This window comes from Mastigoproctus giganteus, chromosome 6 (assembly GCF_048544385.1).
Source record: "Mastigoproctus giganteus isolate SK-2022 chromosome 6, ASM4854438v1, whole genome shotgun sequence".
Classification (NCBI taxonomy): Eukaryota; Metazoa; Arthropoda; class Arachnida; order Uropygi; family Thelyphonidae; genus Mastigoproctus; species Mastigoproctus giganteus.
This window is the reverse complement of record NC_143580.1, coordinates 21,545,287-21,572,668: the sequence shown is the minus strand read 5'-3', so window position 1 is coordinate 21,572,668 and position 27,382 is coordinate 21,545,287. Positions and strand designations below refer to the sequence as shown.

At 36.8% G+C, this 27,382-nt stretch overlaps 1 protein-coding gene across 1 annotated transcript in view; it reads left to right on the top strand.

Moving 5' to 3' along the window:
- Nucleotides 1–1,523: 1,523 nt before the first annotated feature.
- The window catches only part of LOC150084063 (transmembrane protein 130-like), a 97,861-nt gene continuing 72,002 nt past the window's right edge, over nt 1,524–27,382 (top strand). The window contains exons 1-3 of the mRNA XM_090375010.1: nt 1,524–1,868; nt 13,400–13,681; nt 16,728–17,024. Of these exons, the coding sequence (XP_090231136.1) occupies nt 1,817–1,868; nt 13,400–13,681; nt 16,728–17,024 (631 nt within the window). The 5' untranslated portion in view covers nt 1,524–1,816. The remainder of the gene's footprint in view (nt 1,869–13,399; nt 13,682–16,727; nt 17,025–27,382) is intronic.

The window sequence follows — 27,382 nt, the reverse complement described above, 5'->3', positions numbered from 1 at the left end:
AGACCAAATATTTTTATGCCCATCTATTGAATAGGCATTTAAGATGCTCAGACTATATGCCTGAGTAATGGTTGCTTGGTGGGTTGTAGGGTTTTAGGTGCGCCAACTTAGACCATATTGCGCTGTATATAATTTGTCTGTTAATTGCGTGTGTTCTGTGGTCAATTTGCTGTTTACTGGATGAAAAATCAGAGTTTTCGAGAGAAAAAAAATGTGATACCCTCTCCTGAGAACAACTAACACAGCCACGTCGTGAAAGAGACTCGTAAAAATTCCTCGGATCATTAACTGGATTCGAACTCAGCTCTTTTCCACTCGGTTTTGGGAGGACAGTGATTATTCTAACTGGGCTACCCACGAGGTTCTGCCTGAGTAATGCAGACCAACTGAGTGAGTTTGAATTGTGTTGTAGACTCAGGTTCGATATGTTGGATATTTGCAACCTGGCAAATTGCTGTTCATTTTAGACGAGAACCCTTGATAGTAGTGCTGTTCGTGTTGGACGAGATCCTAAGGAATTTTATGGTAGTTGATTCATAATCTACCCTGATAAACTAGCGTATACTATCGTCCATATTCTTGAGCTATCTAGGCCCTAGACTAAAGGTTAGAATAATTTACAGCAAGCGCATTTTCATATGTCTGACGAAACGATTTTCATCGGCTATTTTCACGTCATGACCGGATAGACGATCTTGGATCGAGAATTAGGCGGTTCCGTTCCTCCTCTGCCAGAAAGTCGTCTTTTTGCATCGAGAAAATAGGAAAACTGCCACAGAATCCTCTCAGTTTACACACAAAATGAATAATACCTTATAGCCTTAGTTGCCTTTGTTCAAAAACGGAGTAAAAATAATAATAATATACAGAAACAAAATAAAAGAAGTTTCATATCTCACAATGATTGGATATGATGTTAATTCATCTTTGGGATATCCGCTGTCTCAGCATTATTACAGAGATAATTATCAGTGCCAAGATTGCATTCACGTTGCAAGTTGCACTAGGGTCAACCAAATAAACAGTGGCTTTAAGGTGTTTTGGACACCTATGAATGCATTACATGACAACAGTCACTTGTGTGACAGAGAGATACGAAGCGAAGTTGAACTGACATTCTAGAAGTCCGCCCCTTACAAAAGTGGGTGTAACACCCTAGTATGGAATTCATTAGTCCAATTATAAGCAGCCTAAATGGGGATAGAATATTTTTTTCTTTCGTTTAGACAGTAGTCAACAAAGCGACAAAAATAATACCATTTTACTAGATATTAAAAATTAGATATATCCGTTATCTAGATATAACAATTATAATTAAATTGAAATTAGACTCAAAATATGTATAAATATTACCGATTCTTCGTTTGTTTTTGACTTATCTTGATTTTAATAGTCGTAAGAAATTTTTGTGCAATTCAAGCAATCTGGGTTGAGGTTATAACTATAAGTTTTCACCCAATCTATTCACGTATTTTTAGTTTTGGTTTTGAATAAGAAAGTTATTTGGTAGAATCGTTATCATGAGTTCTTTTAAATCGGGATATTCACAGCATTATCACAGCTGTTTTCATTTTTAGATTTATTAGTTGCTGAACTGTCTATCATGTTTGTGTTATGAAGCAAGATTTTAGTATAGTTATCACATGCCTCTTACGTTTCAATGTTTGTTTGATAAGAATCATGTGGGGGACAATTCTGTTGTCATTCGGTTTTACTTTTATTAGCTTTTTTTTATGTGTGAATTGTAATCTTGGTAAAATTTGATTGTATGGTATACTGCGGTTAACGAACAGTAAATCCCCTTGAATACGGTAATATGATTTGGTGTGTTTTCGCTGGTCTATTGTGGATAGTGATTTTAGTGAAAGGTAAGCGGCGTTTTACAAAAAGTAGCTTGGATTGGATTTTCATAATGGAAAATATTTTCTGTTAACACTTGAACCTCTGGTGTCGGTTTTTAAAAAGATAAACATTTAACGTAGGAAACTTGAAACTCTATTATTACATATTTTTAGGCATTGTGCAGCAAGATCTGTGTGTTTCTATCCATGCAACACACTTTCATAAACAAGTTTTCTGAATTGGGTACAGACATTGTGTTATTTTCACATTTAGATATTTGGTATGCGCATCTTTTTTTTTTTTTTTCTAATGGTTCGCCTTTTACAATCTGGTACGTCTTCCCATCGATCATTGCGACTAGCAGAAAAGTAACACACCAGAGAAGACTACAGGTGCCTCCGTAGCCAGGTGGGCAGGAGCAGCAGTGCGTAGCACACGGCTCTTGATTAGATCTGGGTTCGAGCCTGTGACCACCAAATACGGGGGGGTTGCGGAAAGGTCAGGGAATGACCACCGCATATCCCCGGAGCAATATGGCCTTAGTTGCTAATGCTCCTAAAAACCAAATAACAAACAAGAAGACTACTATTAACATTAGCATCCCCAGGGGCTCAGATCTGATGAGTATGGGCTTGGCACAGCCAGAGTCCTGAGCTGGATATCATCATTCTTATCTTTCTTGGTGATTCCCTTTTACTTCTCTCTCTCTCTCTCTCTCAGGGTAACTTGGAAATTTATTTTAGCTGGTGCAGCATAAGCCTTAGGCTTCCTTGCACTATATGGCTAGTAATAATAAGAAGAGGCATATGCTGCAAGGCGCAATATGGCCAAAGTAGCTCTTGCGCCAAAAAAAAACCCAACAACAACAACATATGCTGCAACTGTTACTTATTTTCATTTGAGTACCACCTCATATTGTGAAGGATTTCACAATATGAGGTATTACAATAATGATGCCACTGTACAACTTCATTTGTACAGTTCAACTATATAGAAATGATGCGAATGTACTGACCAATCTCATAATCTGAATTTTACATAATTTGAAGCTTTCTGTCCTAAAATATATTAGTCTAAGAAGCCACCTTTTGGTGTCTCTCATTGTGTATAAGTCGCAGCTGGGTCGTTGATCCTTATACCCTGAATATGCACTCACTGATGAGAAGCCAAATAGTTTCGAAACAGTGTTGTCTGGGTGGTGGTACTTAACAGTAATAGCCAGGTGGGTAGGAGCAGCAGTGTGTAGCACATGCTTCTTGATTAGACTGGGGTTCGAGCCCGTGAGCCACCAAATACGGAGGATGCGGAAAGGTCACGGAATGACCACTACATATCCCCGGAGCAATATGGCCTTAGTTGCTAATGCTCCTAAAAAAAAAAAAACCAACCAATAACTTAACTGAAAATAAGTAACAGTAGTCTTTTCTAAAAGGTAAGTGTTACTCATTTGAAGTATGGGGAAGGCAACTTGTGAAAGATTTCACACAAGATGTTACAATAATGATGCCACTGTACAAACTTTGGTTTGTCTAAAACTAAAGCCAAGAAACTAAATTTATAACAATAATAATGCGATTTTAATAACAATTTTATAACATGGTATGCACCATTCTTGCATAACCAGGGAATAGTGCTATTATTGCACTCGCATACCTTTTAGCTTAGAGTGGTATTTTTAATTTAAATTTAAACTAAAAACATTGCAGGTTTGCAGTGCAATCTGTTGTTGGACAATACACCCAAAGGGAATGGACAGGGTTGATGCTCTTGAAGGAGTTAAAATGAGGGACCACAGGTACTCAGCTGCCTAGCTCATTGCTACACACACACACACACACTCCTGCATCAGACAGCAATGACATCCCCAGCTGCAGATAGTCTGGCCCACAGAAAGTAGCTATTGTCAGGGAAATATATTGTGCAAAAAGATAGGTGGAATAGGACCGTGGTGTGCCTGCCAGGGGCAAATGTTTATATTGCAGAGCAGTTATTACCTTTTAAGTGTGCAAAAGCTGGTTATATTCCAAAACGTGATACAACCCTGTACTTTGGCGAGAAAAAGAGGAAGAAGGCAGTGATGAGCCGATCAAAGCAGCTCCCACTCACTGCTTTCCCCTCTCCACGTTCGCATGTTACTCGTGGATGTCACATGACATCACAGTATGTCGGAGCTGAAATGAAGAAAAAGAAACAGCAAATTTTTTTTTTTAAACAACTAACAAAAATTAACACCACATACAACCACTGATTCTTCTCGTCTGTACATTACTAGACGATTTCTTGTGCATTAACCATGAGAATTGCTCATGCATGTCAACAGATTGTTTTTTTTTCCTGGGAGCTGCTGACCCCGCTAATATAAAGAGAACTTGATACTAACAACTCATGAAGTTACTGTAAAAAAAAATCGAATCGTCAAGAAACAACTTGAAAACAAAAAAAAAACTTGCCTGAGAGGCCTCACAGTGGTGGCTGGTACACTTCATCAAACATCCACATTGAAAACACTTGTATTCAGAAGCTATAAAATTCACATTCATACACCATTGAATTACAGTGTCTTACATCCATCCTTTTGCAAACCATGAACACGGAATAACAACACAGAATAACCTAGCGCAGCACGATAATTTCTCATTTCCCGAAGATAATTTCTCATTTCCCAAATTCACTTCATTTCAGAAGTTAATTTGCATCTAATCAATATTGACAAAATGAGGTAAATTTAATATTGACAAAATGAGGTAAATTACACATTCCCAGTAATCAGCCAATCATAGAACTTGACTGGACAATCGCTCCTATGTTTTGGAGATAAGCCAAAAAAAAAAAGTTGCACACACTGGTACTAATGATGTGAAAACTACTGTCAAAGGCAAGAGAAAGGGCTTTTGCTTTCATGTAAGTAACTACTGCAGTCTCAGAGTTTTTAAATTCTATGCAGTGGGACAAATTGAAGTTACCAATAGCAAATTACAAATGGGAATCATTCAGGGATGTTATTGTAGAAGCTATATGCATTTTATGCCCACCAGGAGATACAGTTCAAGGCATAGACCAAAATGGATGTCAGCTGAACTGATGAGACTTATGACAGCGAAGAAAAGTGTATGGGATGCATATAAATTATTGGGTATTACAGAAGCCCATGGTAGATATAAACTAGTCTGTAATCAAGTCACAAAGGAGGTTAGGCAAGGTAAGAAGATTACGAGAAGGCTCTAGCAAAGAAAAGAAACAGACTTCTTTACTAATATAAACAGTAGAAGGAAGGGGTTGAATTGCATTGGTCCGCTAGATGTGAAGGGATTAACTGTTGATATTTATGCTCAGGGTGCTGATAGATGATGGGAATGTCAGATGGGAATATAAACATAAAAAAAAAAGAAAGAACCTGGAGGCTGGCTGGGATACAGCCAGTTATTAAAGATTGCAGCAAAAGAAGGTCACAAACCTTAAGCCGATATAATGACAGCATCCTGGATTCATGGGATATTCCTATAGACTTATATGTTGAAATCATCCCTAATTCACAAAGTTGGATCAAAGGGAGATATGAATAATTACAGACCTGTTAGCTTGACTTCTTCCAGGAAAACTAATTAAGTTACTGGTTAAGGAAGTAAGGCAGGACCATCTAGACAGGAATACAGTTTTTCTGCATCACAGCATGGATTTGTTAAGGGGTGATTTTTGTCTGACCAATCTGATTGGATACTATGACATAGTAACAAAGGAACTGAATATAAAAATAATTTTGACATATATTTAGATTTCAGAAAAGCTTTTGATACTATTGCATGTAAAGACTGCTATACAAATTTGAGCAGTAGGGCAAGTTGCTGCTATGGATAAAGGGATGGTTGAGTGGAAGAAGACAGTGGTTATCAGTGGGCATTGCTCTTCTTGGACTATGTTATTAGTGGAGTCCTCCAGTATACAGTGCTGGGCCTGTATTTTCTATATTTATTAATGATATTGAAGCATATCAGGCTTAATGTCTATAAGTTTTCAAATGATACGAAAGTTATCAGGTAGTTAATCATACTAATCAGGGTATGCTACTGCAACAAGATATATCAGTTCTAGATCCTTTTTAGAAGGGTGGGCTGAGAAGTGGCAATTGATGTTTAATAATTGACAAATTCAAGATACTTCATACAGGGAGCAGCAATTCCAGCTGTACTAGCTGTGTTATAACATACTGAGAGCAGTAATGAATGAAAGACCTAGTGGTAATTGTGCAGCCAGCTCTGAAGTTCTCTGAGCAGTGTGGACAGACTGCCAGTACTCATGGTTTGTTTTACAGTGAAATACAATAAATTTGCCAGTAGGGATAAAGACATGATTTTCCCCTTGGATAGGGCAATGATTAAGCTGCATTAGCATTAGTAGAGGCATACAATGCAAGAAAGGAAGCTTATGCAGCTTCAGCCAAAAAAACCATCCCATTTCATCCCTCCATTCGTTCCAAATGTCTGTCCAGCTCAGCCTTAAATTTATTTAGGCTATTAGCTTCCACAACAAAAGATGGAAGCCTGTTCCACCAATCAACTCCCTGCTGGAAAATTTCCGCATATCTATTCTAAAACTAATTATTTAGTTGTAGAATAGTTTTCAAATTGAGTTTTCCTCAATTTGAAACTGTGCCTCCTCAGGTTCTTAGTCTGAGCAAGATGAAGAATCCCATCTGCATTCAGCTTGCTCAACCCATTCAAGGCCTTATACACCTCAAACAGATCACCTCGCAGGTGCCTACTCTTGAGGCACTGCAATTTGCAGAACTTAAGCCTTTCTTGTTAAGAGTACCCCTTTGTTCCCCTCACCAATCTTGTTGCCCTTCTTTGTACTTGTTCTAGCAACTCTACATCCTTCCTAAAATGAGGCCTCCAGACCTATACACAGTATTCTAGGCGTGGCCTGACCATTGCCTTGTATAATGGGATTATCACCTCCCTGTCCCAGCTAGCAAAATTCATATATATATCATTGACAAGACTCAATGTCCTGCCCTGACCTCCTTTGTGGATCAGGGTCACATTTGCACATCTCCAGTCCATGGGTGCCTCCCTGAGTCCAGGAAAGCTCTCATAATGGCTAAGGGTTTGCTTACTTTCTTTGCAGCCTCCTTTAATATAACTGAATAGATTCCATCCACCCCAGGTGCCTTTCTTGTGTTTATCTTCAACAATTTCTCCTCCACTTTACTCTCAGTTATTACAAGATTATCTAGCTTACTGCTAGAGTTGAGTAAACTTCTGGCATTCCCCTCCCTGAATAACTCCTCATGTGTGAATGTCGATGCAAAATATTCATTTAGTTTGTTAGTTACCTGAGCAGGATCATCAACAGTTGAACCATCAATATCAAGTGAGCCAATCTGATTCATCCCCTTCCTTCTAGAGTTTACATAAGTAAAGAACTCTTTGCTGTGTTTCTTTGCATCCTTTGCCAAAAATTTCTTGTAATCTGCCTTCGCCTGCCTAACCTCCTTTGTAACTTGGTTACAGACCAGCTTATATCTATCATAGGCTTCTGTGTCACATGTTAATTTATATGTATCCCACGCATTTTTCTTCTCTGCCACATGTCTAATTAGTTCATCTGACATCCATTTAGGCCTAAATCTTGAAAAATATTTCTTTGTTGGTATGAACAGCCTAGTGGCTTCCAAGATTAATTCTTTGAATGCTTCCCATTTTGAATTTGCTGTTGGTAACATCATCAGTTGGTTCCACCGTATAGAATTTAAATACTGTCTCACACCACTGTAGTCACCTTTACGAAAGCAAAAACCCTTGATGGTAGTTACCTCTTTGAGAAAATCCCACTTCAGCACACTGTGATCACTGCTACCTAGTGGTTCCATTATCTGCAGATTCTTGATACATGAAGAATCACTACTGATAATCAGATCAAGAGAATTACTCCCTCTAGTTGCCTCCTGAACATGCTGCTGTAGAAAACAATCATCCATTAAATCCACAAAAGCCTTGCTAGTGTGTGTGAGTGAGTGACCAACCCACAAATTCCAGTCAATATCCGGGAAATTAAAATCCCCCCATTATAAGACTCTCTGATTTACTGGCCCACTCTATTTCTCTGCACAATTGCTCATTATACTCATCAGATTCATTAGGCCTATAACACACACCTACTCTCATATTTCCTTTCCCAGTGCTTATGTCACACCAAACAGACTCAACATTGCATTGTCCACCAACATCAATTGGATGCACTTCCTTAGATTTTGTGTTTCTTAACTAACAGCATAACCCCTCCTCCCTTCCTCTCCTGTCTATCCTTTCTGTACACATTGTACTCTCCAAATTCCAGTTCTGCACTGCTTATGTCTGTGTGACACCGTGTCTCTGATATCCCAGAAATATCTGCCTTTAATGTCTTGACCTCAAGCTCATCGAATTTATTTACTATACTCCTAGCATTGGTGTATATGCAAGTATACATGCACCTGTTTCTTCTCTTAGTTACCCTAACACAGTTCATGTATTTACTTGTTCCACTATGACTCCCAGCAGTCCTGGAAATTCCCATTGCCTTGCTTTCCAGGCTGCTGCCCAATTGCATTTCAATAGAAGTAGTGTAAGAATCACTTTTACCGCTGCCAGTGGCTACTGTTAATCTATTAGTCTGTGTATCCCCCCAAGCTAGCAGTTTTCCGACCCACCTAACTCTGCTTCGATAGTATCAGCAAATATTCTTGCACCCTTTCTATTTAAGTGTATCCCATCCCTGTAGAAGCAGTCTCTCCTGTTAACAAGCACAGACCAGGCTGAGAAAAATTCTACCCCTTGAGCCTTGCACAATCTCTCCAGGGCCGAATTGATCGACAAGGCTCTCATCATATACTCCCTCCTGTCGTGTCTGGGCAGAATTGCAGACACTTTCAAATTCAACCCTAACCCACGGCTTTTTTTTCAGCATTGTCTTGTACTTGTTAAGTAATTCTGTCGGTTTCCTACTCTTAATATCGTTAGTGCCAACATGTACAATAATATCACTTTTTGTGCCCTTAAAAGATGATATCTGTTCTAAAACGTCATGACCTTTGCCACTGGTAGACATGCCCTGGTCCTGTTCCACCTATCCTTTTTGCACAATATGTTCCCTGTTTCCCTGATAATAGTCACCTACAACAACTAGTTCCTTTGGGACCAGCAAATTCTGCCTTGGGTATTGCCACTGTGTTGCGTGATGTTCAAGTGCAAGCTCTGGCATTGATGTGGGCAGCTGAGAGCTTGATGGCCCCCTCAATTTGAATCCTTTGAGGGCATCCTTGTCCTTCAAGCTCTCATATAAGCCCATAACAATGCCGAGTTGGTGCCTGATTTTCTTGCCCTCCTTACATCGCACACACACACACAAAGACATTCCTCTTGGCAATATCATGTCCCGTTTTTGATTGCTCCACAAACATCAAACAACAGTGCATTTAAAAAGACTGATTCAGAGGACAACTGTTCCCCTCAGTTCTCCCCTGAGTCACAGCACTTCCACTAGTTTGAGCCTTTTGCTTTGCTGCTCTGGTCTGAGTCATGATTTCTATTCAAGTTCAGTAAAATTCCAATACAAAATATAACCCTAAATCTATATCCAAATGCAGTTATAACAGTATATATATGTATTTCGGTATTGAATATTAACTCAGATTTACGTTATATGACTTTCTTATCCACTGTCAACTTATATGTATTAATTTATGATGTTACGTTTGTAATAACTAGGTCGCTATATTTATTTAGTTAAAGTATAATTCAATTGACAATGAAATTTAATAAGATTAATAAATTTTACTGATTAATTGATACCACTATACTTGCTATCTAGTTTTCTGTTTAACCTTACCCTAGCACACGTATCTTATAACAATGGCAGCAAGTTACAAACGGTTAATCTACGGGCACGAGGTATTATTTACTTTCCAAATCAGGCTATCTAAATTTAAAATAAACCACGGAGCTTGACTAGGTCTATAAGGTACTTATAGAAAATAATTTAATCTAACAATTAAGTCAATAAAGCGGCTAAGTATAGTTAAAAACTTTTCATTTGCGGGAGCTGCAAAACCTGTCCACACATAGATTTGATACCCTTACCGATACTAAGTAATAACCTACAAAATTTCTGTCTAAATTCAATTTAAACTAAAGTATTGTTACTAGGAATATAAAGCAACTCTAAAAAATAAATTAACATTCCAATTTAAGTCAATAAATAAGCAAAAACTTTTCTATTTGCTGGAGCCATAAAAACTTCGCCTGTTCACATGTACTCTCGCACCCACACTTGTTCATCATTACTTTTGTTTTAGTAATATTCATCTTTAGTCCAAAATCCTTACTAACTCTGCATAACTGATTAAGATTTTTCCTCTCTTTCTTTGGGATCTTGGCTTATGATCACAATGTCTTCTGCAATTTGTAAATGGTTTAGGTACTCTCCATTCATATTGACTCCTTTCCAACAGTCCAATCTTCTGAAAGCTTCTTCAAGGGCAGCAGTAAACAACTTCGGAGATAGTGTCTCCTTGTCAAACTCCTTTCTCAATTTTAAATTTGCTACTATCTTTGTCTAGTCTAATAAAGGAGGTAGTGTTCTCATATATGTTCTTCAAAATCATAATATATGGGATATCTATGTCTTGTCTTTCTAGTGCCTGAAACATTGCCTCATTACATTGTATTCGGGCACTAGAAACATTGTTCAATGTTTCTAGCGCCCGAAACATTGTATGGAGTCAAATGCCTTTTCATAATCCACAAATGCCAGGCATAATGGTGTTTATATTCATTTGCTTTCTCCATTAGCTGTAATATTACATGAAGGTGATCCATAGTTGAGAATCCTATCCTAAAGCCAGCTTGCTCTTTCAGTTGATTCTCATCAAGTATTCTTTCTAATCTGTTAGTAATGACCCTTGTGAACAACTTGTAGATGTGGGATAACAAGCTAATTGGTCTATAATTTCCAATTTCTGATTTATCTCCTTTCTTATGCAGCAAAACTGATTGCATTATTCCACTCCTTAGACGTCACTCCTTTTCTAATGCATTTTGTGAAGAGTCTTGCCAGTTTCTGTGTCATGTCTCTTCCTCTCACTTTTAACAACTTTACAGTAACTTCATCTTCCCCCCCCCCCGGGCTTTCTGATTTTTCATTTTCTTCAACGCATGTTCTACCTCATCAGAAAGGATATCAGGTATGTCGTATGTGTTACTAATTTGTGATCCATCTTCCCCACTGCTGAAATCGTTCCCATGCTCCTTGTATAATTCTCTATACTAGTCTTCTCTGCTATTTATAAGTACACCATTGCTATTCTTCAGTTTCAGTATCATTTGTCTTTCTGTATTACTGCTCATGGCTGCTGATTTAAGTCCTTTGTTTTCCCTTAATGCTTGTTCTACTTTTCTTGTGTTAAATCTTATGTCCTTTCTGAGTCTCTTTCTAATGGCTCTATTAATATCTTATATTGATATAAACATCTCAAATTTAGAAACCTATAATTTTGTTGTATTTGATTATTTCCCATAAAAACAGATTTAAGAAAATTTCTCTAATAATGTTTTCAAAATCTTGTGTTAATAAAAATAAATGATAATTTGTCTTTGCTTAAAATATTAATTATAAAAAATTAATTGAGCAGATTATATAAGAACTCATGATTACATAAAAACTAATCTAGCTTTCTAAATTGAATTACAGTTATCAGTCAACTGCTGGTCTTACCAGCAGTTGACTGATAATTGTAATGGTCTTACCAGAAAATCATTCAAAACAGTTACATTATTGTGTTATTTTCGTCTTAATTGCTTTAGTATTGGTTCCTTTTTGATCATCGCCAAAGAAAACTTTCTTTAATGGTGCTTTTAGTTTGAGCTGAGTGACCAATGTAGTTGTAGTGCAAAATGTTTTTGTTGGCATGGCAAAGTGCATGCCACATTACAACAGTCTTATTTCATTTGTATTTGTACTATATTCAATTAATTGGTGTGGCACCATCACACTTGAACATGAAGTACTGTAGGGTTTTAAAGTAAGTGAGGGTTACTTCCTTGTATACTCATGCCTAAGTGAGAATTCTTGGGTTCCCCTTATAGAAAACTATTGTATTAACGTAAAACTAGGCAAATTCCTCTGAACCATGCACATGTGTATTTACTTTGTGTAAATTGAATGTACATAAATCTTAAAGTACAGTCAGAACGAGTCTATCCTCATAAAGGGTATGCCTTTAGTTCATCTTTAGACACATTATTGTTATTAATCGAAAGGTATCACGTAGTTCAAGCATAGATTTCTTGCTTCTCTGAATGAAAAGCCGATACTGTGCATCTGCTATGGCATCGACCTTCCCCAATCTTTTGAAATAAAAGCATTTTGCTTGTTAGATCTCTTAGTAATAGCCGTGAAAGGCTATTACTAACAGATCTAATAATCATATATATATTATATGTATATTTTATACACTTTTTTTTTTCTCTTTCTTTAGAAATTATAAAATTAAAAATATGGTGGTACCTAATTAATTTTTGATTTTCGGTCATCTTAATTTTTAATATAAACTAATCCATCCAAAAGTTGTCAACAAAATTAACGAAAATGATAATATTAATTAATACTAAGGTAACCCCTTATATTCCTGAAGTTGACCACAGAAATATATTTCTCATAAGTGATTACATCTTTATATGTAGTATATATTTGACTAGGTACTTTGGACACAGGTGATGCATTTAATTTGATCGGCTAAAATTAATCAGGATTAACTATTGGGTATTAAGTACCAATTAGCTGAAATTATGAATGACTGATTAGGTAAAGTTAATCCTGATTTATTTCAGTCAGTGAAATAAAATGTGAGACCTAAGTACCTAGTCAAAGCTATATCTATAGCTGTAACCACGTGACAAATAGTCTGTCAGTTTGGTACCTTGCTTCAGGATATACAAGTTGTTAACTTAGCATTAATTAATAGTATTATTTTCATTAATTTTGTTGACACTTTGTTTAGATTAGTTTAAGTTAAAGATAAAAGTAAAAATAAGATTAAAAATTAGTAGGTAAACCATTTTATTTTGAATTTTGTAGTTGCTGAAAAAGTTTTCTTCTTCTTAAAGGAGAAAACATCTGCTAAACATGCAATTGTTAGATTCTATTAGTAATAAATAGATTGCCTACCCTGCACTAGTTGAAGTGTTTTTATTTCTAGTGGTTTAATCAGGATAACCTTTGCAACATGCTATTTAAACATTATATTAGTCTTCCCTTTCCATAACTTTTTTTTACCCTCTGATATATCACCTACTGCCATTACTAAACAAGACGAGCTATAACTGCAAGTTATGAACATAAACAAATATGAATCAGTCAGTCATGTACAAACAGAACTGTGTATTTTGAGATCTTACTGTACAATATATTTTAATGGAACTTTTTAATACCTTTTAGTCTAATTATGTAATGTTGTCACTGTACTATGTTATTAATAGACATTTTTGATTTAAAACTTGTTTTATTTAAACCTGTTTTTCAGGATCCCCCCTGTTGTTGGTTACAAATAATGGCCCTGCCATTGTGGGCTCTCAGCTCACGTTTAGAGCAGTGTTGAAAGATCAAGATGTACGTGAATGCAAGTTTGTATTTAAAGACAATACAGGAATAGGTGGGGAAGTCACACTTCATGGATCAAACAGTGCTGTTTTCTCAAGGGTTTATACTGCTAGCCACTATAAGCCAGGTACTTATCAAATGAAAGTTACAGTGCTGGATTTTCCTCTAGTGATTGCCTCTAACTATACATCATTTACTTTAACAGGCAAGTTGATTTTTTTTTTTTCTTTTCTTTATTATGAAGATTATTTCCTGTGTTGTAAAAGTCAATATATTATCAGTATCATACCACATTTCTGTATACTTAAATAAAGCAGTGGCATTTCTTTATGAAATCCTTCTTAAAATAAATAGTTGTCTTAAATGTTGTATATAATTTATTATTACTAGTATTAGTAGAGGCATACGATGCAAAAAAGCGAGCTGATGCAGCATCAGCCAAAAAAAAAAAAAAAACAAACCCCTCCCATTTCACCCCTCCATTCATTCCAAATGCCTGTAGAGCTCAGCCTTAAATTTATTTAGGCTATTAGCTTCCACAACAAAAGATGGAAGCCTGTTCTACCAATCAACTACCCACTGGCCAAAGGCAAATTCATTCTACAACTATCTTTCTTCAATTTGAAGCTGTGCCCCCTCAGGTTCTTAGTCTGAGCAAGAGGAAGAATCCCATCAGCATTCAGCTTGCTCAACCCATTCAAGGCCTTATACACCTCAATCAGAACACCTCGCAGGTGCCTACTCTCCAGGCACTGCAATTTTCAGAACTTAAGCCTTTCTTGGTAATAGCACCCCTTTGTTCCCTTCACCAATCTTGTTGCTCTTCTTTGTACTCGTTCTAGCAACTCTACAACCTTCCTAAAATGAGACCTTCAGACCTGTACACAGTACTCTAGGTGTGGCCTGATCATTGCCTTGTATAACGGGATAATCACTTCCCTGTCCTTGCTAGCAAAATTCCTGTATATCATTGACAAGACTCCATGACCTGCCTTGGCAGCCCATCTGTACTGCTCAGCAAACTTCATATTTGGCATCATGGCGAGATCCAATCTTTCTTACATTAATAATATAATATAATAATAGTAATAGTATTTGCCATATAGTGCAAGGAAGCCACAGGCTTTTGCTGCCTGTTAAAAAAAGAATTTTGAAGTACAACATACCACTTCTGTTTATTTTCAGACTCGTCGAACATGACTGTAACAGCATTAGCCTAGGAACTTGATTGCCATACTAATATTTGAGTATGGCAATCAAGTATGTATTGATAATTGTATGTGATTATCAATACAGGTGGGAGGAAAAGATTTGATGGTGGAAATAATGGAGGCATCATTAATTGCCACGTGTCCCCTCTATATCTCTGAGGGCAAAATCTTGATAGCTCACTGATATAGAAGAGAATCTTAGAACCTTTTGAGAGGCTCTTTGGGGAGTGGATTTAGTCCTTGTTTACTTTATATCAAAGATATTGTAGTTCTTCTTGGCACTTGGTTGAATTTCTTGCAAGCAGATATTTAAAGAATGGAATGAAGTGGTCTGACAGTCTACAGACCTGGGCACTAGAAAGTATTTGGGATACTTTGGAGAGGCAGATGTCAGGTTATTGGAGGGTTGGACTTATATTTGAATTTTGTCGTCTAGAATCTGATTTATTATGTAATATCCTTCTTGATTAATCTTGTGGACAGCAGTGAGGAGTAATCACACCCTTGTTAAGATTTTTGTAATCCTTTATTGATATGAAAATTGTTTGAATTTCAGCTTTTATAAAACAACAGTTTTTTTTTTAATTGATTCTATTGTTTTAATTCTGAATGTAAACAAACAAATTTTATAGCACATAAAAAGTGCTATAAAATTTTGAAAAAGTGCAATAACTGATTTTCATAACAGCATTAGGAAATAAGCATCACTTGCTGATTATAGGCAAAATGTTTCCAAAATGGCTAAAAATCTATTGAAGATAACCAGTCTTTAGATCCACCTTCAAGCAGTAATGAATTGTTTGCCAAATTGCTTGAAAATAATTTGTTGTAATCAGGAATTAACCATCTGAAACTGTTGTTGTACTGGGAATCAATCGCCTTGTGCTAGGCCATTTTTACCAAAAACTTTTACATGTCAGGTGTCTGTAAAATTTGTTCCAGATTGTTGAATGATGACCAAAAGATTCACTGTCATTGAGAACTGTGTGAGGAGTTGAAAAATAGGGTGGAAATTTCACTGATACTAGTAATTAAATATGGGTATGCAGTTATGATCCTGAAACAAAGTTCCACTGATCTCAGTGGAACTAGCCAAACTTGCCTTGTACAAAAAACAAAAAAAAAGTATGACAGGTTTTGTAAAATGGAAAAACAGTGTTGCCAGTGTTCTTCAACATTCTATCTTTCATTATGAATTTGTTTAAAATGGTCAGGTTTATTATAAAGAGAATTAGTTATGAGAAAACGCCACCGGCTGTTTGAAAATGGTGAATGATTTCTTTACAACATTTCTGCACACACTGTAATTCCATTCAAGAATTTTTGACCCAAACAATCCTGTAGTAGCTCCACCCTCCATATTCACCTGATCTTGCCCCATGTGATTTTTTTTTCTCTTTCCCAAACTCAAGATGAAGCTGAAAAGATAAAGATTTGATGACATTCCAATCATCCAACAAGAATTCAATAGTAGAACTCAGCCAACTCACAGTTTGTTTTAGTTTGAGAAAATAATATTACTGTGTTATGCTTTTCTGTCTATACTGCTTTTAAAAATGTTGCATATACACTACAATTTTTTTTAGAAAAATGGTCTTTCAATTTTTTGATCAGATTTCATTTATTTATCTATTATTATTATTATAACTATCAGTTTCATATGGATTTTTGAATGGGAATAAGCTAAGTGCATTTATTTAAATTAGTGCTTTTTAAAATAAAACATTGATTCCAGTTAAAAATAAGACACTGTTATGGTAGACTTCAGCTGGAAATCCCAGACATAGACATATCATAAACTTATGTTTGAAGTTCATTCATCAATCTGAATGACCCTTTTTATATGGATGGCTAGGTTTCCTTAGACAAGTTTTTCTATAGCAAGAAATTTATTTTAACTGTTTGCTACTTAAAATTTACCTAGTTCTTATGAGTTTTTCTTTCATTTATATTATTTTATTATAATTATTTAATATAAAAATATGAAACTTTGACTTTTGGATAGCATATCTTAAACTGTTTCCCATAATTCTTAAACAGATGGACTTACAGGAAAAATTACATTTCATCAAGATGGATTGCCCCATGATGATGTCAGTTTTATAGCCTCTGATCGCCCAGTAAATATTACAGTGACTCTTAATGATCCTAGTGGTTTCTTGAGAAATGCAACTTTATTCTATATATGGAATGTTGATGGTAAAGATTTTCTAGGAAATGATATTGTGTCATATAATTTTACCCATGCTGGTATTGTGAGAGTTGGAGTGCTGGTGTTAGCATCCAAAGGGTCAAAGCAAGACATGGGTACAATTAGTAAAAATATTACAGTTAAAGGTAAGTAGGGTTTCTTTTTTTTTTTTTTTTTTTTTTTTTGCCTTTTAAACAAATCACTAATGTTTTTCAACCAGTGTTATATGAGCATTGGCCAAGTTTTCTGTGATGTGTCCTACTAAAAAAGTAACACTTATTGTATTTTACTATTTTGATGATGCACATAAAATAAAAATATTCTATTTGTACTGAAAACAAATTCCCTTGGTTTAATTTAATTTGAGTGTTTTTGGTTTCCATTCATGAAGAGAAAGTTTTATTTTGATGTTCTACCAGATTCTATCCCAATGTGATCCATTACTCAGAAAAGGCTAAAAATCAGTACTCTATGGAAAAGAATAAAAGGATATAAAAAATAAGCAGTAGTATTTGCAAGACATCACACATAACCATCTATCTATTTTAGTATGTATTTATCAAAACAATAATAATTAGATATGAGATTACAAAGTGTGCAGACAAATTTAAAATTTTTGGGAACAGATAATTTTTGGAAAATTTTACTACTGCCATTTTGATTAATTAACATATTAAATTGGGTTTGGCAAGTAGTTTAATAGTTCTAGTCATGTTCGTTAGCTTACTTTTAAATTTAGCTAGAGATTTTGTAAATTATGACTTCTTATTTGTAGTGCTTTTGTATCGGTGTTTTGGCACAAATATCATAGCACATAACTAGTAGTGCAGTGGAATTGTAGGGCTTTAATTGTGATAAATAAGTAGCCTGAAGGTTGTAATCATGTAGTTTGGCATATTTTTATTTTACTTTATTATTATTATTACTTTTTTTGTTTTTAACTAAGAAATTTTATTTTAATAAGGATATGACTAATTTAAAATTGTGGAGACTTAATGGTATAGCATATTGTATAACTTGAAATTGATAGTATAAGGTATGATGTAAACTTGATAGCGTAATATGTATCATTGTATTTAGGTATGGATTATCTTAGTGTAGTATGGTCAGTGAAGCAGTTAAATTAAGTTTTAATTTTCATTGTTAATCAATTAAATTATATTTAAATGGAAATCATGCAGACTAGAGCAGCAAAGAAGTGGGCACAAAGTAGTGAGAGTGCTGTGGCTCGGGAGAGAACCAAAGGAATGATTCTCCTATGAATTATGGCATAACAAAATGTGCAACTTGTGCAATGTTTACTAATCTTTCTGGAACAGGATATATACAGTATAGGGGGATGCCTTTGCGTTTGTTCAGTGCCCAGAGAGAGTGAAGAAATTTGGTGCCAACTCAGCATTCTGATGGGTATTTATGGGAGCTTGAAGAGTAGGGTGGATTCCCTCGAAGGAATTAAAATGATGGAACGCATCAAGCTCTCAGCTGCCCACATCAGTGCTGGACTTACGTTTGTACATCAGGCAACACAGCAGCAATCACCACGATAGAATGGGCTTGTCCCACAGGAGGTAGCTTTTGTCGGCGACTCTTGTCTGGAAAATATATTGTGCAAGAAGGATAGGTGGAATAGGACCAGGGTATGCATGCTAGGGGCAAAAAGTAGATAACATTGTAGAGCAGATGTCATCTTATAAGAGCACAAAAGGTGATATTGTTGTAAATGTTGGTGATAATGATATTAAGAGTAGGAGATCTGAGTACTTAACAGGTACAGAGCAACGTTGGGAAAAAGTCAAGAGTTAGAATTGAATTTGAAAGTCTCTGCATTTCTACCCAGAAATGATAGAGGGAGTACATGTTAAGGGCTTTGTCAATCAATTTGGCCCTCTAGAGAATGTGCAAGGCTCCATGGGGTAGAATTTTTCTAGAAAATAGAAGGGGTGCAAGAATATTTGCCGATGCTATCGAGGCAGTGATAGCAGGGTTGGAAATTGATAACTTAGGGGGTAGAACACAGACCAGTAGGTTAACTACAGCTGCAGGCAAAGATGAAAGTTGATTCTTGCACTGCTGTAGATTTAAAGCCTGCTGTAGGTCATCATGAATCAAGTAAATACTTGGGCTGTTTTAGGGTAACTGAGAGTAAGAACAGGCGCAGGTATACTTGCAAGTACACTAATACTAGGACCATTGTAAATTAATTTGAAGCACTTTGAAGTACTGATTAAGTTTTAAAAGCAGACATTGCAGGGATAGTGAAGACATGGTGTCACTGGGACATAAGCAATGCCGAATTTGAATATGGGGAGTACAGTGTATACAGAAGGACAGGAAGGGTGTGGTGGTTATTTCTTAGTTAAGAAACATATTAAATCTAAGACAGTGCATCCAGTCGATAAGGGCGATCAGTGCAATGTTGAGTCAGTTTGGTATGACATAAGCACTGGGAAAACAAAAATGAGAGTAGGAATGTGCTAGAGGACTAATGATTGTGATGAGTTTACCAAACAGCTATAGGGAAATATAGAGTGAACCAGTAAATCAGAATGTCATATAATGGAGGATTTTAACTTTCCAGATGTTAACTGGAATTTATGGGTTAGTCACACACACACTAGCAAGACTTTTGTATATTTATTGGATGACTGTTTTCTACAGCAGCAGCATGTTAGAAAGGCAACAAGAGGAAGTAATACTCTTGATCTATTTATCAGCAGTGATTTCTTCTTCATGCATTAAGAATTTGCAGGTAAAAACCCCACTGGGTGGCAGTGATCACAGTGTACTAATGTGGAATTTAATTTAAAATATTACTGCCAAGAGTAAAGGGAAAGGCTTTTGCTTTCATAAGGATTATTATAGGGTTCTCGGACAGGTTTTAAATTCTGTGCAGTGACACCATCTGATGATGTTAACAACAGCAAATTGTAAATGGGAAGCACTCAGGAAAGTAATTACAGAAACTACTAGGCTTTTCATCCTAACTAAGAAATACTGTTTTCATCCCAACTAAGAAAGCTCAGACCTAAATGGATGTCAGATGAACTGATGAGACTTGTGGCAGAGAAGAAAAACATGTGGGATGCATATCAGGTGATACAGTATATATAAATTAGTCTGTAATCAAGTCACAAATTAGTTTAGGCAAGCTAAGGCAAATTATGAGAAGTCTCTGGCAAAGAACAGCAGCAAAGACTTCTGTGCTTATGTTAACAGTAGAAGGAAGGTGTTGAATCACATTGGACCACTTGATATCAATGGGTTAACTGTTGATGACTCTGCTCAGGTTGCTGACAAACTGAATAGGTATTTTTCATCAACATTTGCACATGAGGAATTCTTTAGGAAAGGATGATGCAAAATACCTATTCAGTTTGTCAGCAACCTGAGCAGGGTCACCAACAGATTCACAGAGTGAATTTAGCTCCCCTGTTAAATTAGCTAAATTAGGGGAACTCTATCAGGGAGCTAAATGATTTTGTGATAACTGAAATGAAAGTAGGAAAGAAATTGTTGAACCTGAACATAAAAAGGTGCCAGGGTTGGATGGAATCTATCCAATTATATTCAGGAGGCGGCAAAGGAGGTAAGCAAATCTTAGCTATAATTATGAGAGTTTCCTTGTATTCAGGGGAGGTCCTATGGACTGGAAATGTGCAAATGTATCCCCAGTTCACAATGGGGAAGAACAAAAGGTGATGTGAGTAATTGCAGACCTGTTAGCTTAACATCTGTTCCCAGGAAAATAATGGAGTTACTGATTAAAGAAGTAATGCAAGACCATCTAGACAGGAATGCATATATACTGCAGTAATAGCATGTATTTGTTAAAATGTTGCAGTTACTGGATGAAAAAAATAATTTTGATATCATTTACTTGGTTATCAGGAAGGCTTTTGATACTGATATAAAAGCTTGCTGACAAACTGGAGCAATGTGGTATTAACCTCCACCACAAGGGATGGGAGTCTGTTCCACCAACCAACCACCCGCTGGCTAAAGGCAAATTTCCGCACATCTATCCTACATATGGGATGTGTTAGGGTAACGAGGAATAGGCATAGGAGCATGTATGCTTGCATGTATACCAATGCTAGAAGTATAGTAAATAAATTTGATGAATTTGAAGTGTTGGTCAAGACATCAAAGGCGGATATTGTTGGGATAGCAGAGACGTGGTGTCACAAAGATATAAGGAATGCAGAACTGGAATTTGGGGAGTACAATGTGTACAGAAAGGATAGACAGGACAGAAAGGGAGGAGGTGTTATGCTGTTAATTAAGAAAAACATAAAATCAAGAGAAGTGCATCCAGTTGATATAGATGGACAGTGCACTGTTGAGTCAGTTTGGTGTGACATAAGCACTGCAAAAGCAAAAATAAGAGTAGGAGTGTGTTATAGGCCTAATGACTCGAATGAGTACAATGAACAATTGTACAGAGAAATAGAGTGGGCCAGTAAATCAGAATGTCTTATAATGGGGGATTTTAACTTCCCAGATATTGACTGGAACTTGTGGGTTGGTCACTCACACACTAGTCAGACTTTTGTGGATTTATTGGATGATTGTTTTCTGCAGCAGCATGTTCGAGAGGCAACCAGAGAAAGTAATACTCTTGATCTGGTTATCAGCAGTGATCATTCGTGTATTAAGAATTTGCAGATAAAGGAACCACTAGGTGGCAGTGATCACAGTGTGCTGAAGTGGGATTTACTCAAAGAGGTAACTACCGTCAGGGGTAAAGGAAAGGGTTTTTGCTTCCGTAAAGGGGAGTACAGTGGTCTCAGACAGTTTTTAAATTCTGTACAGTGGGATCGACTGACGATGTTACAAACAGTAAATTCTAAGTGGGAAGCATTCAAGGAATTAATCGTGGAAGCTACTAGACTTTTCATACCGATGAAGAAATATTGTTCAAGGTTTAGGCCTAAATGGTTATCAAATGAACTAATGAGACTCGTGACAGAGAAGAAAAATGCATGGGATGCATATAAATTATCAGGCGACGCAGAAGCCTGTAGCAGATATAAGCTAGTCTGTAATCAGGTCACAAAGGAGGTTCGGCAGGCAAAGGCGGATTACGAGAAATCTTTGGCAAAAGATGCTAAGAAAAACAGCAAGGATTTCTTTACTTATATAAACTCTAAAAGGAAGGGGCTGAATATGATTGGTCCACTTGACATCGATGGTTCGACTGTTGATGATCCTGCTCAGATAGCAAACAAACTGAATGAGTATTTTGCATCTACATTCACACGTGAGGAATCATTACAGTTTGAAAATGGAAGAAGGTTATCAAATTGTAGCAGGATACTTAATGATTTTGTAATAACTGAGAGCAAAGTGGAGGAGAAATTGTTGAAGTTAAACATAAGAAAGGCACCTGGGGCGGATGGGATCTATCCAGTTATATTAAAGGAGGCGGCAAAGCAACTAAGCAAACCCTTAGCCATAATTATGAGAGCATCCTTGGACTCAGGAGAGGTTCCCACGGACTGGAGATGTGCAAATGTATCCCCAATTCACAAAGGAGGTTCGAAGGGTGACACGAATAATTACAGACCAGTTAGTTTAACTTCTGTTCCGGGTAAAATAATGGAGTCACTGGTTAAAGATGCATTGCAGGATCATCTAGACAAGACTGCAGCAATAATTCAGACACAGCATGGGTTTGTTAAGGGAAAGTCTTGTCTGACAAATTTGATTGGTTATTATGATGTGGTCACAAAGGAACTGGATGCAAAAAATAATTTTGATATCATATACTTGGATTTCAGGAAAGCTTTTGACACTGTTGCGCATGGAAGACTACTGTACAAATTGGAGCAGAATGGTATTAAGGGTAAGTTGCTGCAATGGATAAAAGGATGGTTAAGTGGGAGAAGACAGAGGGTGGTAATCAATGGGTGCTGCTCTTCGTGGACTAATGTTATTAGTGGAGTCCCACAGGGTTCGGTGTTGGGGCCACTGTTGTTTTGTATATTTATCAATGATATTGATGAAGGTATATCAGGCTTAATGTCGAAGTTTGCAGATGACACGAAGGTTGGCAGGGTTGTTAATGACAGTAATGGCAGTGTGCTACTGCAACAGGATCTAGATAATTTGGGCAGATGGGCTAAGAAGTGGCAACTGAAGTTTAACCTTGACAAATGCAAAGTACTGCATATGGGTAGAAGTAATCCCAGAGAAACGTACCAACTGTGTGGTACTACACTTAAGGTGGTAGAAAATGAAAAAGACCTGGGAGTAATTGTGCAGTCAGATATGAAGTTTTCTGAGCAATGTAGACAGGCTGCTAGGGCAGGTCATGGGGTTTTGTCAATGATATATAGGAATTTTGCTAGCAGGGAAAAGGAGGTGATTGTCCCTCTGTATAAGGCAATGGTCAGGCCACGTCTTGAGTACTGCGTACAGGTCTGGAGGCCTCATTTTAGGAAGGATGTAGATTTGCTTGAGCGTGTACAGAGAAGAGCAACACGATTGGTGAGGGGAATGAAGGGATCCTCTTACCAAGAGAGGCTTAAGTTCTGCAAATTGCAGTGGCTGGAGACTAGGCACCTGCGCGGTGATCTGATTGAGGTCTATAAGGCCTTGAATGGGTTGAGCACGCTGAATTCTGATGGGATCCTCCCACTTGTTCAGAATACGAACCTACGGGGACATAAGTTCAAATTAAGAAAGGATAGATGTAGAATAGATGTGCGGAAATTTGCCTTTAGCCAGCGGGTTGTTAATTGCTGGAACAAACTTCCATCTGTCGTTGTGGAAGTTGAAAGGTTAAATAAATTTAAGGAGGAACTGGACAGGCAATTGGAGGGTATGGTGTGATTTTTTTTTTTTTTTTTTTTTTTTTTTTTTGGCTGATGCTGCATAAGCTCCTACACTGCTTTCTTGCATCAAGTGCCACTACTACTACTACTACTACTACATCTGTCTTTCCTCAATTTGAATTTATGCCCTCTCAGGTGATTTTTCTGAGCTAGAGGAAGAATCCCATCAGCATTGAGCATGCTTAAACCATTCAAGGCTTTATACACCTCTATCAGATCACCTCGCTGGTGCCTAGTCTCCAGACACTGTAATTTGCAAACTTTAAGCCTTTCTTCGTAAGAGCACCCCTTTGTTCCATTCACTAATCTTGTTGCCCTTCTCTGTACTCGTTCCAGCAGCTCTACATCCTTCTTGAAATGAGGCCTCCAGACCTGTATACAGTACTCTAGGTGTGGCCTGACCATTGCCTTATACAATGGAATAATCACCTCCTTATCCCTGCTGGAAAAATTCCTGTATATCGTTGACAATACTCCATGAGCTACTCTTGCAGCCCGACTGCACTGCTCAGAGAACTTCATATCTGCCTGCACAACCACCCCCAACTCCCTTTCATTCTCTACCACTGTCAGTGTTGTACCACAGAGTTGATACGTTGCTCTGGGGTTGCTGTTTCCCATGTGTAGTACTTTACATTTGTCAATGTTAAACTTCATTTGCCACCTCTCAGCCCATCTGCTCAACCTTTCCAGATCCTGTTGCAGCAGCATAGTGTCAGTAGTGTCCTTGACAACCCTGCCAACTTTTGTATCATCTGCAAACTTGGACATTAAGCTTGATATATACCATCATCAATATCATTTATAAATACAGAAAACAATAATGGACCCAACACTGAGCCCTGAGGGACTCCACTAATAACATTAGTCCACGATGAGCAGTGTCCATTGATTACCACTCTCTGTCTTCTCCCGCTCAACCACCCCTTTATCCATAGCAGCAATTTGCCTCCAATGTCACACTGCTCCAATTTGTGTAGCAGTCTTCCATGTGCAACAGTATCAAAAGCCTTTCTAAGATCCAAGTATATAATATCAAAGTTATTCCCTGCATCCAGTTCTTTTGTGACTGCATCATAGTATCCAATCAAGTTGGTCAGGCAAGACTTCCCCTTAACAAAACCATGCTGTGTCTGAGCTATAACTGAAGTCTTGTCTAAATGATCCTGCAGTGCTTCTTTAACCAGTGCCTCCATTAATTTTCCTGGAACAGAAGTTAAGCTCACAGGTCTATAATTACTTGTGTCAGCCTTTGATCCTCCTTTGTGAATTGGGGTCACATTTGCACATTTCCAGTCTATGGGTACCTCCCCTGAGTCCAAGGAAGCTCTCATAATTATAGCTAAAAACATTTTGGTTTTTGTTATATTACTGATAAAGGGATGGTTTGGTGGGAGAAGACAGAATGTTTATCAGTGGGCACTGCTCTTTGTGGACTAATATTATTAGTTGACCTTCCCAGCACCCATGGTTTTTTTTTTCAGTATTTATTAATAATATTGATAAAGGTATATCAGGTTTAATGTCTAAGTTTGCAGATGATACAAAGATTGAAAGGGTGGTTAATGACAGTAATTAGGGTGAGCTACTGCAACAAGGTCTAGTAAAGTTAGATCAGTGGACTGAGAAATGACAGTTGAAGTTTAACATTGATAAATACAAGGTACTGCATAAGAATGTCAGTAATCCCAGATTAACATACCAACTGTGTGGTACTACACTCAGGAAAATGAAAAGGACCTGGTGGTAATTGCGCATTCAGATATAGAGTTCTCTGAGCAGTGCAGATAGGCTGCCATGATAGCCTGTCTGCATTGCTCGGTGGAAACTTTGCTAGCAGCGATAAGGAGACGTTTATCCCTTTTTACAATGCCATGGTTAGGCCACATCTTAAGTACTGTATACAGGTCTGGTAGTCTCACTTTAGGAAGGCTGTAGATCTGCTGGAATGGGTGCAGAGAAGGACAACCAGACTGGGGAAGAGAAAAAATATGCTCTTACCAAGAAAGGCTTCAATTCTGGAAATTGCAGTGTCTGGGGACTAATCACCTTCGTGTAGATCTGATTAAGATGTTTAAGGCCCTGAATGGATTGAGTAAGCTAAATATTGATTGCATTTTTGCTCTTGCTGAGACTATACACATGAGAGGATAGAAATTCAAGTTGAGGAAATATCGTTGCAGGATAGACATTTGGAAGTTTAAACCACCCATGTGGAAATGGGTGGTTTGAATAAATTCAAGGAAGACTAGACCAGCGTTTCTCAAACTGTGTTCCTGGAACACTAGTGTTCCGTAAGATGTGAACAAGGGTTCTGTGAAAAATGGTAATTAATAATTAAAAAAATAAATAAATTTTGCATATTTGTAGCGTGCACCACTTTTGTATCATTATAATTTTTAACATTTTTTTTTTTTTTTTTCGGTTATTAATATACTGGCATAGACTAATAATCAAATAGACCACGGAACACTTTATTTTGGTGGGCTTTTGCATAGAGAAATATGTGTAGAGGTAATGACATCTACAAAAAAAGTAGCAATGTAGTATCTAATATGCCATTTGTATGCGATTTAGCCTGGAGCATACGGGTTGAAGGAGAGGGGGAAGCAAACCGATATCATAACTAAACTCACTTCCTTGTATAAATTTTTTTTTTTGATAATTATCAATATTTTGAAATATTGTTATTAAAATAAATGATCATGGATTTGTGGTTGATAAAAGGAACTTTAAAACGAGAAGCAAGTACTTCTAGTATTGCAACTGTTGTCGATGAAATCGAACACAATATTGTCACTCTTCAAAGTGATGATGAACAATCACAGCCTTTTGTTCCCCAAATATCCGAAGTGAAAAACAGGAACCAACTAATAAAAGACCAAAACGAAAGTGTGATGACAGTTATTTGAATTTTGGCTTTACATGTGTTGGAAATAAAGAAGCTCCTGATGCACAGTGTATCATATGTAATAAATTATTAGCAAACAGTTCTTTGGCTCCTGCTAAACTTGTGTTCTGTAAGTGTATATATGTTGTGAGATGAAAAGTGTTCTGTGACTAAAAAAGTTTGAGAAATGCTGGACTAGAAAAATTCTTGGAGGGTATATATAGGTGAAGTGTGTAGTTTTTTATTTTTATTTTTGTTGATACTTTATAAGCTTGCTTTCTTGCATTATTTGCCACTACTAATACTTGTACTAAAACAAAACTAATTCATTGTGCAAGCTGAAAAACTTAGGATAAGTTGCATGGGGGGGCACTCTCTACTCCTTCTGCCCGAGATCAGCTAACCTTACCTCTGATTGAAGAAGCCTTTATGAATTTTTCAAGTTCTGACAGGATTTGAATCTAGATCTCTCCAGAATTTCATAAGCGAAAAGTCCACCTATATTCGTGGATGAAATCTGCATTTTTTGTTGCAGTGCATTTTCAATGCTATTTTAAATAACTTTTTATTTATACTCTGGGTGGCCAAAGCCAGGGGAATTTACAATTTTATTGAATACTATTTAAGAATTTTCATCTTGAGTTATATTTGAAGCAGAATTTAAATATTTCTGCTACAATTATTATTAGAATTGAACCAGGAGATTTCAAATCCTTCCTTCAGCTATAACAGTAAAATGACAAAGAAATTCACTGCTCCTAATTTTGTAAAAAAAATT